The sequence below is a fragment of the Enoplosus armatus genome, chromosome 6 (genome assembly GCF_043641665.1).
Source record: "Enoplosus armatus isolate fEnoArm2 chromosome 6, fEnoArm2.hap1, whole genome shotgun sequence".
NCBI classification, from domain to species: domain Eukaryota; kingdom Metazoa; phylum Chordata; class Actinopteri; order Centrarchiformes; family Enoplosidae; genus Enoplosus; species Enoplosus armatus.
Window position 1 is genome coordinate 10,710,910 of NC_092185.1, and position 16,480 is coordinate 10,727,389.

General features: G+C 41.6%; 1 protein-coding gene across 1 annotated transcript in view; it reads right to left on the reverse strand.

Annotated features, from left to right (window-relative positions):
- Positions 1–14,031, reverse strand: part of tln2b (talin 2b) — a 46,553-nt gene extending 32,522 nt beyond the window's left edge. Inside the window, exons 1-12 of the mRNA XM_070908190.1 lie at positions 13,896–14,031; positions 13,710–13,807; positions 13,412–13,541; positions 11,526–11,681; positions 10,946–11,088; positions 5,169–5,296; positions 4,794–4,857; positions 4,478–4,582; positions 2,540–2,695; positions 1,703–1,804; positions 1,515–1,591; positions 51–234 (exon numbers count right to left, since the gene is read on the reverse strand). Of these exons, the coding sequence (XP_070764291.1) occupies positions 51–234; positions 1,515–1,591; positions 1,703–1,804; positions 2,540–2,695; positions 4,478–4,582; positions 4,794–4,857; positions 5,169–5,296; positions 10,946–11,088; positions 11,526–11,681; positions 13,412–13,541; positions 13,710–13,807; positions 13,896–14,031 (1,479 nt within the window). The remainder of the gene's footprint in view (positions 1–50; positions 235–1,514; positions 1,592–1,702; positions 1,805–2,539; positions 2,696–4,477; positions 4,583–4,793; positions 4,858–5,168; positions 5,297–10,945; positions 11,089–11,525; positions 11,682–13,411; positions 13,542–13,709; positions 13,808–13,895) is intronic.
- Positions 14,032–16,480: the final 2,449 nt, after the last annotated feature.

Below are 16,480 nucleotides of genomic sequence, written 5' to 3' on the forward strand. Positions count from 1 at the left end.
ATTTGTCCAGGACACCATATTTGCTAGCAAGTGAAAATGCTTTTACTCACCAGTGGGGGCATGTGTCCTCTGTGCATCTGCCCTGTGGTGATTTGCTGCTGGGCAGAGGGCATAGTACCCATATTAAAGGTGTCAGGGCCGCCAATAGACCCAGACCGAATTATACCTGGAAGTGCTACTGAGCCGTGCTCGACACGACCCACCCGATTGAACTGCTGCTGCAAAATTGTGGACCTTATACAGGAGAAAAAGAGATAGGAAGTGGATGTTGAATTTCATAATTAAACACACATTAATCATGAAGTTGTTTCATTGTGTATGTATATTCAACATACATGCACAGGATGCATGTACAGGCATTCAAATCTATGACCTTCCGGTTATGTGGAAAAGTAAGGATCTAAATGAAAGCATGTGTGTAGCGGAAAGATCAGTAATATACAGTAAGCGAACTAAATGAAACAATGCATTAACAATTTCATTCATGGTTGGTGACTGTGTAATGTTCATGGTGCTTTTCTTCTACCCTTATGAAAACTCTCTAATCAATTATAAATTATCCTATTTTAAGATAATTGTCTGTGTGTCAATACAGTAGCACTGTGCTTTGCATCAAGACTTATGGAGGTGTTCTAGAGTTGACTATTTTCCTCTGTTTCTTGTGAGTGGATCTTTAAATTGTGGTAATTGTTCCAGATGACAACGCAACAATTATTATGCAAAGTTACAATTAAAACAATTATCATGCTAACAACTGTTCCCACATTGTCAGAAAAAATATTGTACGGGAAAATATCTGTTTTCTTGCCCAGCTCAACAGATGCTCCTGACTCCATTGGTTAATTATGGCTTGTTTTGAGAGGCAGCAATTATGTTTTTGTGCTGAGAACCACAACGTGAGTCAATTGGCCCATAAGCAGCAGGAATATGATGCCCCATTCTGCCAGAGACTGGTTTCACCAAGAGCCATGTGGATTTCCAGTGACAACACATTTTCCAAGCTCTGTGTGATAGAGCCCTGGTCCATCAGCATTACCTTAATTTCCATCAGTTACTAAGCTACATGGGAAAATCAGGGGAGACGGCAACCAACTGGGAGATAAAAATTACTGAAGACGACAGCTTCCAACAGGATGATATCTTTACCTGCATGATTTCTTAACTTCCAAATGATGGAGCTTCCTTTTGTGAAATAAGATGATAATTTAGTGGCTTTACCCTGAGGCAGATTGTGTGTTTAGGTTTGCAGAAACAAGGAAGCGATTTAACAAATTGTATTCTGGAATATCGAAAACGGTGGTAGTGTTATTTTAAAATTCAAAGGTGCTGTTTTTGTGTTTAATTCTAACATTAGCTCTCATGGGGATACTATGCTGGGCAGGCAGAAACGTAATTACATGAACAGTTAAATGAGGTTCAGATTCATGAAGAACAACTAGACTGTGTGCCTTGAATCAGAATGGTCAGCAGCAGTGCACAGACAATACAGTGGAAAATACATGAGTACCACTCACTTCTTAGGGGAAACCGATTCCTCCAGCATGGTGGACTCCTCATCTCCCTCAAGACCAAAACGATCCTTACTCTGCTTCTGTAGAAAGAAGAGCAGTGAATAATGTAGGCTGAATGTATGGGGAATTGGATGTATGTTGTGTCAATTTGTGCTATGTTAAGTTTTTACATTAAATTTTTCATTACTTGCCTTCTTGAGAATGATATCAATGTATCCAGCGATAAGTTGGGATATCTGCTCTCCCTCTGTAGTCTGGACAGAGTAGTAACTCTCCTGGTACTCTCCGAAATCCTTTGTAATGCATTGAAGACAGCAGAGATTCAGTGCAAACTATTTTAATCTATTTAGCTTTGCTAAAACATTCTATACCAAATAAGAGCCTTACAGTCTGTGCACAGATAAAAAAATGCCTTCCTAGGTTGAGGATCTGAATAAACTTGGTAACACCTTCATTATTTCTACTCTTAATGGAAAGAAAAAACTGACTGGGTTCTATGGCGCATCTTATTTCTCCAAAGTGCTGATTAAAAATTTGATTTTCAAAGCCATCGACAGAAAAGCAAGGGTGAATACTTTTAGTTTGAATCAATGTTGGCAAATACACCTAAAGAGTATTTTTTTAAATTTGCATAATCTATTAATCTTTAAATGGAGTGCTCTTTTCCAATATGGGAGGAAAACAGACAGTACTGTTGCCAGCAGCTGGTAAAGAAAATTGAAAAAGCTTTCAGATAAATAATACATCCAATTTCTGCACATTCTTTCCCAGGCATCTATTGTTAACTCAGATGAAATAGATGGCTAGCATGCTGAAAACATTCAATATTGGAGTCTGAGGTCTCGACAATTGTGAGGATGCTGTTTGTGCTGGAAAATGAAAACTGGGGAATAGATTGAATATGTGATACAGAGCTGCGTAAATCACACCATGCACAGAATAACTGAATATGTGCATAGAATTAGGAGTGTTTAACAGCTGACTCTCTAAGTAATGCTGAGGACTTGGTGCAGAGAGTCACACAGTACCAGGGTGAAGCTCTTGGGGGAGGCAGCCCATCTCTTGACTGTTGTCAGAGGCCACTCCTGCACCACATCCTTCGTCTTCTCTTCCACTCGCATCACTGACTCTTTGGTTATCCCCAGCAGCCGCGGGACCAGCTTATTTTTACCCTTCATCTTTTCCTGTCAGATAGGAAAAACATCAGACAACATTTATGTCGGTGCTAAACACCTACACAGATGATTCATTCAAGGCACGAAAGCAAAATCATTCTGCTGGTGCTGCCGTAATACACACGCTGTGCCCATGGCTTAAAGCCCCGAATGGAGGAGAAGGGCAGCTGTGAACTGACCCAACAGAGTTCAGCCTTGTTTAACTGCTGCTTTATTGAACAGGGTCTCCACAGGCTTTAGTCACTGTCAGCACACCAGCATGGTGCTTCCACCAGCTCTCTGCCTGACCAGCTCCAGTGCCCTCCACTCTGCCCACTGAAATCTATTACAGCTCACTTCAGAGACTGAGCCTACACTTGGCTTCCCTCCAGGGGTGCAGAGGACGACACAAAAATTAGCGGTTTGTAGAGACGGGGGAGTTCAAAATACGTACATTTTATGTCTCCGGGCTATTGTTTTTTTTTTTTATCACTGGGTCAAAATGGAGAGCTGTGAGAATCACACAAAGGCCAATAAGTAGAACAGCTTCTACGTTCAGGGCTCTTAAACACAAGGACAGATAACATTATCCCAGTGCTCATGATATGTTTGTACAAAGGTTTATTAAAAACCTCCATTGTTTTACGTTACCTACCTTGAACGTCATTATCATCAAGGCTGTATTCAAGCAGGAAGTTTGATTTTCTAATCTGAAGTGGGTAGCTGCGGTATTATATTATTTAAAATTGTTCAACCTTGAATATTGTTGGGGGGAAAATCTGTTTGTGCAAAAGATCACAATAGAATGGGAGGCTTTATTCTGTACACACCCACATGCATGGCTGCAGCAAACACACACACACACACACACATACATACAGAGTTATTGACTTTCCATGTACGGTATTTCCTTTCTGTGAAGTTTACAGCAAAAGGGGGCTTGCCAACCAAGAACCTGCAGTGATTAAAGACTGACAGATGAGAAATGGAGGGTTACAATAAACTCAGCTTCAACAAAGCCAGGTCTGTGCTTTTGCCTTTGCTAGCATCAAGAGGAGAGTGCAGCTGGAGTGAATTATTTAACAGAGTCTTGAAACCTCCATCACTACATCTCCTCATCGAACACAGACAGTGCTCGTACATGTAGATGCACTCGCACACAAAGATAATCTGAACGCTGCAGTCTGCCTTAACTACGGGGCCAAACATTCCATTCATCGTCCATTAAGACTCCAGCAGACAACTGCACTCTTCCTCTTTTTCCCCCTCTTTCCCGCAAATTCGTAACCAAATGGGCTGCTGTCAGAGAGCTTTTATAATACCTGCTGGAGTGACTTCCTCCCATTCGCATGCTGCACTTCCATTCCACTTTTGTGTTCGCCAAACCAGAACAGAACAGAATTGCTATTGTCACATATTTCACAGCAATGAGTGTGCCGGCGAACTGCAAAACACACACGCTTCCACTCTGAAGCTTCTGATTTGTTGTGATAATGTTTTTTTTTTTGGTGTTTTCAACAAGCTTTCATACTTGTTTGACAGCGCAGTGCATGGAGCTTCAGAGCAGCAGTTTGTTTATAACCTGTATGATCATCTGACTGCTCAACTACTTTTTATTGATCAAGATCTCATGCGATAAAGTTGTTGAGTACATTAATACCATAAGTAATAGAAATGAAGTTGTAATTATCCTTTAATGGCAGAAAATGCAGTATTAGCTGCTGTGCTTATGAATCCAATATAGGCAATACATTTGGGAACACTCTCTTTCACCAATGTACCTTTTTACTGGTGCATGGTTTTAGCTCTTACCTTCACCAGGAAGAAGGACACTCCATAAGTCTGCAGGGACCTAGCGAGCTTCACATACTTCACTTTTGCCTCGATCTCCGTCATCTCTCCACAGTTTTTATGATCCTGGACAAACAACAGCAGTTACATCTCCACCTCCTTCGACTGATCCTCACCTACGTTATGGGTTATGTTCCGTTATGTGATCTACATGTTTTCTATTTTGTCATTTTATGCCTCAACAGAGAACAAATTACTATAATTCCCATGGGCCGCCCACAATGTCAAACACATGATTTTCTTTAAATGCAACATTCGAGCAATGTAATGTACATACTTGGAATATTTTCTTCTCGGACCCTCTCTGCTTGATGTACTCTTTAGGTAGGAACTCCTTCAGGCTACGGAGATAAATTATATTTTTACACGGTTACCCTTTTGAGCTACAGGCATTTCCTTTTCTATTAACATACCTCTACATATGAGGTCATTCTTGCCCTACATCCTACATATCAGACAACAGTTGTAACAGCTGACATCACCCCTGAGCTTTCCACTGGAGGAAATCCCTGAAGTAACAGCCTGTGTTGAAGCAGGAGATAACTATTGTATATGCACAGCTGTGAACTGAACATATGAAAGCATGTCACGCCGTACAGAGTTATTGTGAATGTTGGTGTTAATGCTTCTTTTGGATACGGAAAAAGCTTACTCCAGGAATCCGGGCTTGTGTTTGTGCTCCACGTGGGGTCCGAACTGGATCTGAGCCTGGATCCCTGCGAACTCACAGGCTTTATCAAAGGAGACGGGGTGGGATCCGTTCAATATATCATCCCTAGCCTGGAGGAGACATGAAGAGAGGGGTGGGGGGTTAAGTAAGAGGCAGAAACACACATCCAGGAAAAGGATAAATCTACAAAGGCATGTGAATTATCCAAAATTCACACCAACAGTGTTCAGTAATGAGCAATTCATTGTGTGCTTTGAATGCACTGCAGCTTCAGAGAGGATATCTTCTAAGTGAATGACTAAGTACATTTCTAGAGCAGGGACATCATAACTGAGACTCATGCACACATGGGAGCCAAATAAGATTTGTTTGTGACAATAAAAGCCATTCTGCTGCTTTCAAATGTAGCAGCTCCAACAATTTGTCATCACAGCCCATTACGTGTTATTAAAAAGGAAAACACATTACAGAACTGCATCAGTCTTTCACAATATCCCATCTGCATTACAGAATGGCCCTCAATATGCTGTTTAGAAATCTAATAAATGTTTTTTTTTTCCGCTGAGCAAAAAAAAAAAAAAAAAGAAGCCTTATGCCCATTTTGTGCTGCTGAGACATCACTGATGTTTCAATGCATTTTCAGCCAGGCTGTCTACATTATCTTCACCATTTAGGTAGATGGAAAGGGAGAAGCCTTTGTTGACATCTTTCAAATGGTTGTCAGTGTGTGCAGTTTTCTCCAGGGGGCAGTCAGCTCTGCCTCTCTCTCTCTCTCTCGCTCCCTCTTTCTAGTTCCCTGCTGCAAAATGAATGGCTCCAAATGCTGAGGGGCCTTGCTGACAGTGAGAAAGGCTCCATCAGTGCTTTTAGCATTAGCATATCGGTGCCCGGCGTGGACTCTGCACATTCTTACGTCCCATTACATCAATGAAAAACTAAGCAGCAGCTTACTGCTGTAATGAGGACAACAATCTCCTCCACTCACAATCAAGTCCTTTCCCCAGTGCAATTCACAGTGGAGTACATAAGCTCTCACTGGATACAAGAAGACACTCTAAAATTAGCCCTCACACATGCCATTCACTATGGTACACACAGTTCACAAGATGGTATTATTGTGATGTAACATGCAAGGAATAATAACTACATGTTTAAATTCTAAACAAGTATTGATTGGTGCAGATTGGTTATAGAGTATAATGAATTTACCAGAGGACCCCAGTTACTGAGCCTCAGTGTTGGTTTTCATTAAGTTTACAATACAGTATATCACAGCTACTGTGGATACTAATGCATTAACATCTTGAAATTTCACAGTTAAATGCATTACATGCACGCTAGTATGTTACTATCAAGATTTTGGAGTATCCTGGTTTTGTGTTTGAATATGTAAATATGGTTTGGAAACCTGGACAAGCCTATCCTGGTTTTGAGAAACTCAGATGTGCTAGACGGACAGGACTCTGACAGGAACTAGGATACTCTTCGATTTGCTTTGCAGATGCATCCTCAACTGGAGTTCCCAGTGCTTTGTCCGTAATATAAATAATATGATGAGATTTGATGTAATGATGATCTACACCCTAAAATGAAAGGGAAAGTTTAATACTGGTAATGCACAGGATACATTTTATCGGTTGTTGCTCTCATCTTCCATTACTGGTGATAAGATGAGGGAGCCATTATCCAAAAGAGTGGTAAATGCAACAGTGGCCAGGCAGCCAGAAATCAAAGTGGATTCATACTCAACTGCTGAGTTAACACAGTCGGCCCAGAAATTACGGTTTTACAAAAAGATGATCAGCAACCTGGATGTTAGTCTGTAGAATCATCATCTATACAAGGAGGTTTCTCTTTATTTGTAGCAAATGGTTATACAGCCAGAATAGGCTCTGCTCTTTGATAAGATTGGAATGGTGAGGGGAGCTGTGCAGCAGACTTTTCTGGTAGGAGCGTATCAGCAGAGTAAAGTGAGAAGTGTCAGGTTATAATGGCCGCTGTACACCAGCACAAATATTATTGGAAGTTACTAGTCAACTGCCACACAGCTGTGAATAAGCCCGTGCTGATACTCCTTTGCTACATATGATCAAAACCAGAATAATACTCATTGCTTTGCTTACAATACACATTATATTATTCCGTTTGTCACTGATGTTTCAGTCAGTGATAACCAGTTTCAGTCAGTGATAACCACATAGTTAAGTTCATGATTAACACTGAATTAATAATTGACTGTGTCATTTCAAACCAATCAGCAAACCTCAGATTTTAAGCATCCAATTCACAGGTGCATGTCTCTATTTGGTCGAACGACTGGCCAAATAATTCTACCATGATTGTCAGCAGGCAAGACAGTGAGGACGGACCCTGAATTTCTCATAGCGGATATGGCAAGTGATACAGGCGATACACGATACTGGTTCTAGAGCATTTTAATAGAGCTGCATGAGTGGAAGTGAAGCACAAGACATCAGAAGCCGTGACACATACAGCCTGAGGCTACAACACGGAGGTCAACCAGTCCACCATGGCCCGGCAGAGCACACAGAGTACAATGCAGCCTTAAAAATAAATGCTGACATAGGGATACACTAAAGCAACTAAATGCACACTGTGTTCGATCAGGACTGTTGGTAATAAATCCTTGAGTAAAGGAATATTTAACAGCTTCATGACCTAGACAACACCATTTTATTCTGAAGACAGTTCCTAAATGTTCCAGTTTAAAAAGATGAATTTGGGGCAGCAGTGAAGCTCAGTTAGCTACAGTACCATTCCTGAACTGGCCATGGTTCAAATCCAACCATTGACCCTTCTTTCTCTTCTATTTCTTTGTATTGTTCATTTTCCAATAAAGGATAAACGTTTCATGAGCTCTTAAAATGCTATTGTGAACTCTTACAGATGTTAGACTCTTAATGATGTTACATTCTGTGAGATAGCAGGTCTTTGCATAGGTTACATATTATTTTGAAGACAAATTCTTCATCTGTCCCTGCTTTAGACTATGTTGTCTTGTGGTACAATAGTATACTTTCAGAATCAAGTGAGCAAGAGTAAAAGCAAAAGAGCAGGACACACAGGGTGATGCTATTGCTACGATGGTTTATCCTGGTCTTAGCACAAATACATGACAGAAAGGGAGTGGCCGAGTAGTAAAGGAGATTAGTCTGTTACTGGCAGAGCCACCATTATGTGTGTGTGTGTGTGTGTGGGTGGGTTTGAAATCATGGAAGCTTCACATCATTAATATACATTTGAGATCATCGCTTATTCGCAGGGATGCTTTGTCAAAGAAACGCCGGCAATAATGTCATCATCTGCACAATCTGAATTCAACTATGCAATACTGCTGAGTCTCTGAGAATTACAGGAATTGTGAATGATGAAGGATGTTCAAAAAAATGGGTTAAAAAGCTGCGTAAAGAAAAGAAAAGAAAGAGGAAGAGAAGCCTAGGGTATATTCCACTCTGCTAAAGATCTCTCTTCTGGCTCGGTTTGGCCTTTTTAAACACAATGACAAATTAGAGCCACTGCCATGTGAAGACTCTCTGTGATCTGCCTGTGTAACAATCCGAGTGTGTGTCAGAGGGAGAACGAGGGAAAGATAGATGAGGAAGGGCAATGGAGAGGCAAAAGGAGGCGGGGGCAGGGGGCGGGGTTGTTATTGTGAAAGGAAATATGAGTCTGTGTTGAGAGGAGAGCATGATACGCACTGTGCTGTAATGTGTGCCAGGGTAACAGGGTGGGGATGTGTGCGATTATGTCAGAGTGAGTAGGAGATGGAGAGGGAGTGGAGACAGGCGAACTGGAAGGGAAGGAAACGGAGGGTAAGAAAAATAGAGGCAAAAACAGGAACAGACAGATAGGAGGGAGGAGAGCAGCCGGAGCAGACAGGGAGGGTGGGTGGCTGGATGTCTTTTATGAACATATTCAGGAACTCCCAAAGCAAAGGGATTGAAAAGATGGAGAGAGTCAAATACCAACGACTACACATACTTTAGTCATGGTATATATATATATATATATATATATATACATCTTTAAATGCTTTTGCAGAGCTGTGGGGGAGCAGGCAACAATCTTATTGTTAGTGCAGTTTCTGTGTGTGCTTGAAGTGTCAGTGGGGAGCTCTCCTCCTCCGGCTTGGGGGGCTAATGTGAATGCAGTGATGTGTGCAGTGAGCAAAACCTGACTAGTGCGGTACCGGACTCAGCTGACACCCCTCAGGGAACCCCCCGGTGCCAGCAGGGCTCCCTCGATTTACAAAACTGGTAGAACTAGCACTGCTGAGTACACACTCACACGCACACATACACACTGACAGAAAGAAACTAACTTAATAAACACAGATATAACTCCACAAAGCCAAACTATATCTCTGTCCAACCAGATATAAGCTGAAAGTTGGAAAAATTTGCAAACAACAGGAAGTGTTTCAATACTGACGTGACTCACTGCCTCTGAAAACTCCTAAACCTCATGAACAACTATTATACTATAAATATAACCTCTTCAACCCCACTGAATCACTGGTTGGTCAGTCAGTATGAACGCATGCTGTGCAGTCAGTCATTGTTCAAACCCACAGAACCTTATGTGAAGTTGCAGTGGGGATCCTAAAGTTTCCAAGGACACCAAATATGTCATCTAGAAGGAATAGTGCAGCCACAAAAACATGGAGTTTTGGGTTTGAATATTTCATTCAGTCTAAACACATAAGGTGATGCAAAATTGTGTGGAATAAGGTGATTATCCAACCTTAAAGCTACTTAAGGTTAGAGCCCGACAATGGACAATACAAACAGCAGTGGTGCCAATAACTACGTCTATGTATGGAGAAGATGGTGTGCTTGCAACAGACAGCTATTTACTGTAAAGTAAAAAGAGTAGTGTTATGGTGGGAATCATAGTGTAACTAATCTGCACTGATCAATATTTTTTCATTAACAAGTAATGTGAAAGGGGTCACTTGTAGTAAAAGAAATCCACAGAGAAAAATCAACAGACTGCAGATCCACTCAGCTCTACTCACTCTCATCGCTCCTTTCAATCTCGTCTCCAGCCACAGCGGGCAGCTGTGTTCAGGGAAAAAGCTCTTGTAAACCCGCTGCATGCTACCTGCCCAGCTCCAAACGATAGACAGACGTACTTAGCCATTAGCCGGTGAACATAGTGGAGCATTTAACAACTAAACAGCAGGATTCTTTTCTGAGGGGTTGTTGGAGACAAAGACACAGCTAGAGGGAGAGTGAGTATTGGACTTATGTTCATCAGGTGGACACAAACACGACTCCTGCTAATGCTACTCCACGTCTGCTGGATGTGTAACAACTTTATAAGATGATAATAAATAGTGTTGTGTCACAAGATTTTCTATCTGGAACTAAAGCTTTGCCTTCATGTGCAATGATTTGTATTGTTGTGCCACTGAACAGTATGAACCAAGAATCAAGTCAAACCTGTCTAGACCACATCTGAGCTACCCACATTTCAGTCTGTCCAGACTTGGCCACAAGTTAGATGCATGCTACAACATAGTTATTGAGCCAAATTACACTGTCTCATGTCTTCAGAAAAACACACAAAAAAAACAACACCCCAAGAAATTCCTGTGTATTTCATGTGCTGCCTGCTTGGGCCTCATTTTGCAGGTTGGCCTGTAACAGCAAAAAATGTTGGAGTACAGTAGGTCATCCTCTCTCTCTGTTTGTTTTTTTGCTACACCAGCATAAAGTTGCATGTAACTGGTTTACCTGAACATAGAGCAGATTTAGCTGGACAGGGTCCCGCGAGTCCACGTTCTGGTCTGAATAGAAGAATTTGCGCCTGAGCAGCAGAGTCTCGCTTTCCTCCACTCCCTGCTCTCTGAATGTCCTGCTGTGGTCCAGCCAGTTCACTGCCCAATCAATACACACACCGTGTTACCACATACACTGAAATGAATAGACATTCACTTTATACAGATGTTACCCGAGGAGGATACTGATGGTGAAATTAACCAGGCAGTTGGAAAACGTCAGCCGGGTAGACAGATCAACTTAGACAGACAATCTACCAAATGAATCTGAAAATCTTGACGGGGTGTGAACAGTGTCATTTCCATTATTTTCTGAAAGCTTGTTTTCAGCCAAAATATTAGGGTGATTTAAATATTCAAATGGCAAAAGATGTGGTATTTTCATTAAACTTTGATACGTCCATGCAATAAATTAGACTTGAGTGATTGAGCGCATGTTCAGATGATGGCGTTGAGTCATATTCATTAATGTGAAAATAAGAAATGGGCGGAAAGCCATCAAGACATCAATGACACTTCTGGAGGCTCACACTCACAGTCATCATCTGTGTGGAGTTTGGCTTTGAGCTTTTCCATCTTCCTCTCATCTCGTAGCAGTAGCGTTCTGTCTTTCTTCAGCGTCCCCATTCCGTCCTCCTTCTTGTCCTCCGTCACCTCTTGAATGAGGGAGTACTCCTCATAGTTGGTGATTCCTGAAAAGCAAAGTGGGATTCTCAGTGGAGGAGACGATAACTAGTGATAGAGAAAGCTGCAATTCTCTTGCACTCTCTCTTTATCTCTTTCTCTCTGCTTTGAAACAGAAGTGAAGGAAAGCTGGTGCAGAGCCAGCAAACTAAAATGGGAGCCGAGGAGGAGAAGAAGCCAAGCAGAAAGACCTGCTCTAAACAAACATTTTCCAATAAAGCTATCTGCCAGAAACACGTCTCTCTCCTCCTCACCCAATTGAGCTTGATAGCATCCCATTATAATTGAAATATACTGCTTGGGGAACACCTCTGTGACAGGCAAGGATGGCACGACCTAAGCCTTAGAAAGAGCACTTCAGCATTTATTAGAAACAAGCTTGTTTGAGCTTGATAAATCATGCCCATCATGCTCTAAACAACCCGAATTACCGCACCGCGGCTGTATGCCCTCCGCCAACCAGTCAAGTTGCAGTTTACATCCATGTCTGTCCAGATACACTAATATGTGTAGTGAATAATTGGAAGGAATTGAATAAAAAGGTATATGGTATGTATAAGTGTATTTTTTGGCTGAATGAAAGTTATTATATAACCATATTGATAATATATATGTATGATTCCAGTGAATAATGAAGGATTATCATAAATGTATTGGCTAAATAGGTACACGTGTACTTGATTACTATGTGAAGATGTATTCTTATATATAGCTACACAAAATGTGATGCTTTTGTTTTCTCCTGGTATTTTTAGATACCTCTCTTTGAGCTGTAGGTGAACCTCACTCACTCACTCACTCACTCACTCACTCACTGGATCACGATTAGCTAGGTGCGTTCCAATACGTTGTTTGCAGTCACGTGATTCAGATGATGCTCGAAATTCAGAATGAGACAGGAAATGAGCGGCGAAAGACGAGATGGAGGAGAGCATGTGTGTGAACTCTGAATCACCAAATTCATTCTTCAATTATGGCAAAAAACCTAAATTCAGGTCACAATGACTTTTGACCTTCGAACCAAAAGTGTCACCTACTCAGTGTCCAACCAACTGTGAAATATGGTCACAATCTCCCCTTCTGTTCCTGAGTTATGGTGTTGAATAATGGCCAAAAAAGTTGTTGTCACAGAGAAGTTGACCTTTGACCTTTTGAGTAGAAATGTCATCACTTCATCATTGTATCCCATTAAACATCTGTGTGAAATGTCATAATCACTGCACCAATTCTTGAGTTATGGCCAAAAAATGTGTTTGTCAAAGTAATTTTAATGTCACAGTGACCTTTGACCTTTGAGTCAAAAGTGTCACAAATTCACTGTCCGACCAACTGTGAAATGTGGTCACCAATTCTTGAGTTATGGCCAAAAACGTGTTTTATGAGGTCACGGTGACCTTTGACAACTAAATTCGAATCAGTTTATCCTTCAGTCCAAGTGGACGTTTGATTTGAAGAAATTCCCTCAAGGCGTTCACGACAATGGGACGGATGGACGGACGGACAGCTATTGCCGGATTAGGACTTTATCACGCATACACGAACGCTCAGAGGTGCTTAACAAATGCTGCTGTTTAAATATGGATTTAATAGCACATAATAACACAGTAACATAATGCAACTCAGGGTGAAGTCAAGTGGTATGCCTTGGACTAAAAATAAAATAGAGGATGAATAATTCAAGCCTTGGACGACAGCTTGACAAAATTCATATTAGCAGTGCTGGGAGACTATCACTTACCTATTCTACTGCATATGGTGACAAGCAGCTCCCCGACAGTCTTTGAGTCATCCACCATGATGGTTTTAACTGCACCATCCAGCATTTTGATCTTTTGCGGTCTTTGTTTCTTCTTATACTCCAAGACATCCTGAGAAAGCAGGAGAGGAAGCACAATGACATCCACAACCTGACTGATCGCTCCCAGCAAGCAGGGAGGCATAAATATCTCAGGTCCCACTAGAAAATGTAAATCACTTTAAGAGATGATAAGTGACACTGACAGCTCTCCACCCCAGACTATATGACTTAATCTTACTCCATTTCGCAGCATGTAGTAATCCAGGGTTCTTCCAGACTCGAGCCATATTCCTTTCCTGGGATCATCGTCAGAAAGGAAGAGGCCATAATCTGACGCTGAAACACAATGTGAAACACAGCATGCAAATGTAGATGTCTGTAGATTTCCATTATGTAAATTACATTTTCTGAATCATCCACCAACCTTGTCCTGTCTGAGCTTCTGGGACTCTCTCTCTGATGATTCTGCAGGCATCATACACCGGCGTGGAAGGTTCAAACTGCATCGTCTTCACCACATTGCACTGGCGTACACAGATCTTTAGTGACAAAGCCACCATCTTGGTGGGTAGTATAATGGCCTCACCGACCTACACACCTGGAAAATACAAAGGTAGAAACATTTTGTAAGGGTCAGAGTGTGTAAAGTCATGCCGCTGGCTACTATAATAAATAGCCGTTATTAAAATGTCTTCTCATAAAGCAATCATGCTTGAATGTGTGAAGAGGAAGTCTCAGATGCAGAATACTACACCACAAGGCACAGAACAAATCATCACAGTTATTTCCTTGGAGACATTTTTACCTGTGAAATGGAATGTGTGCTATGCTGTAACCCTGCCTCAGCAGCTCCTCATTCTTCCCTGCTGCTCTGATATTTAAGGGTTAAGTGTATGAAAGGTTGTGCCTGATTGTAGTGTGTGTATAATTAGCTGAACCAAGGCAAGCGACATAACCTTTCAGCAGAAAAAAGGGAAATAAGTGCAAATCTCTCTAATCGTCAGGAATAACAGGAGCTGAGTAAAAACACAGAAAATCATATTCCACTGCTTCATTATTCGCTCTTCTACTGGCTTGCACTCTCCCCCAGAAGCAGACTTCACTGTGAGACAAATTGCTGGGTGTTTTGTCACCTACTGCAATTAGGGTGAATCAATTCAGGTATTCTGAGCTTCATATGCGCATAAAGGGAAATAGACTGATACTGCAGAGCGTTTCTCCTTTTCCTCGACCTTGGCTTCAACAGGGAGAGGCATGAATGTGATAAATAGGGCCATCTATACACGGGAGGCCCTCTGCCTCTTGATTAACCAAATCATAGACATGAAATCTATCTTTTTTGTGAACAAAAGTTAGTCTGTAAAACATTCGAAGCCAACCCAACTCTTCTGGAGAAGACCCCAAGTACTGAAGTTACTATATTCTAAGGGTACAACTCACGATTATTTTCATTATCAATTCATCTGTTGACTATTTTCTCCATTAAATGGTTAATCAATAAATCGTTTGGTGCATAAAACGTCAGAGTATGTTGAGTTAGCATATTCTAATTGCTTGTTTTGTCGGACTAGAGGTAGACTAGATATATATCATAGAAGACTGAAGAAAACCAGAAAATATTCACATTTGAGAAACTGGAAGCAATGCAGTTTTGGTATTTTTACTTCACTGAAACAATTAATCGATTATCAAAATAGTTGCAGATTATTTTTCTGGCAGTCAACTAATTGACTAATCGTTTCAGCTCTACTATATTAACAATGCTACTTAAAGACTAAAATAATTTTAGTATGTCTCTTTATGGCTGGATATAAAGGCAAAAGTTCAGTTCTGATTCAGATCTCAGCCACACTTGGAAACAAAGAGTTTTTTTGTGCTCAGGATTCACAGTTCATCCACAGGCCCCTTTCTGAACTACAGCAGAGAAAGTCTGAGAAGTACATTTTCTGTAATGGCAGAGTTGTGAATAAGCCCGCCTGTGTCTCTGTCATGGCTGTGGGTTCCTCTCCAATAGCCCCTCTCCTTCCCTGAGTTTTTCCTCATACAAAAAGGGAAAGACAAGCACAAAGACGAAGGGGTAATGGCGCTGCATGAGCTCTCCTCTATACAGACAGGCAGAGCCCCACCGAGTTTTTGTCATCCAGTTCTTCCACAGATACTCTCTTCTAGACAAGCAGCTTGAGACCCCTGACTGACAGCACGGCCACATGGGCACAGATGCAGGCTCACAGTGTAGGCAGGCACCCCACACACACACACACACACACACACACACACACACATCAAATATATCTATATTTTTGTGGAAGTTTCTCAAGGATTTCCGACAGCACCATCTCTGCCAAAAAGCCAGTTACCTCTGACGACAGGTATTTGCCGAAGATTACTGTGGGTCTACTGCTGAAGCAACAGTCACTTTAGTAGCTGTTGTGAGTAGCATCAGTCACTTCAGAGAGTAAGTACTGCAGAAACCACATGATGAAACCCAGGAGGATAATGATAATCCCTGAGCTTACAGTAGTGTGAGAGCACATTTTTCACTAGGATCCTCGTGCAAACACTCCAAAGCAGCCAGCTCCTCATTAGCTCTGCTTTCAAGCATGGATGGATCCACGTCTGAGAGAGGAGCGATGAGAAACAACTCACTTAAGCGACTCTGTTGGATCTTATTTATTTTATTACCCTCTCTAGATCACTAGGTAGACCTCACAATGTAATTTCAAAACACTATCTCCCGTGACAATCACTAGTGCATCAGAAAAGAGTCCTGTTTTGAATTTGATTTGTTCACTACTCTAAATATTAAGACATGAAAATGGCCAAAGAGCAGCTTGCTGGGGAGCCTAAACATGGACAATTCAATAGAGACGAGGGAAGGCAGGAGCCATCTGGAGAGGATACAGCTCTAATGATTGACTGTAACACCAGCAGCAGCGCAGAGCCCGAGAGCAACGACTGCTGCGATTACTGCACCAGTCTGTCACACAACAAGCAAGAAGGTGGCTCGAC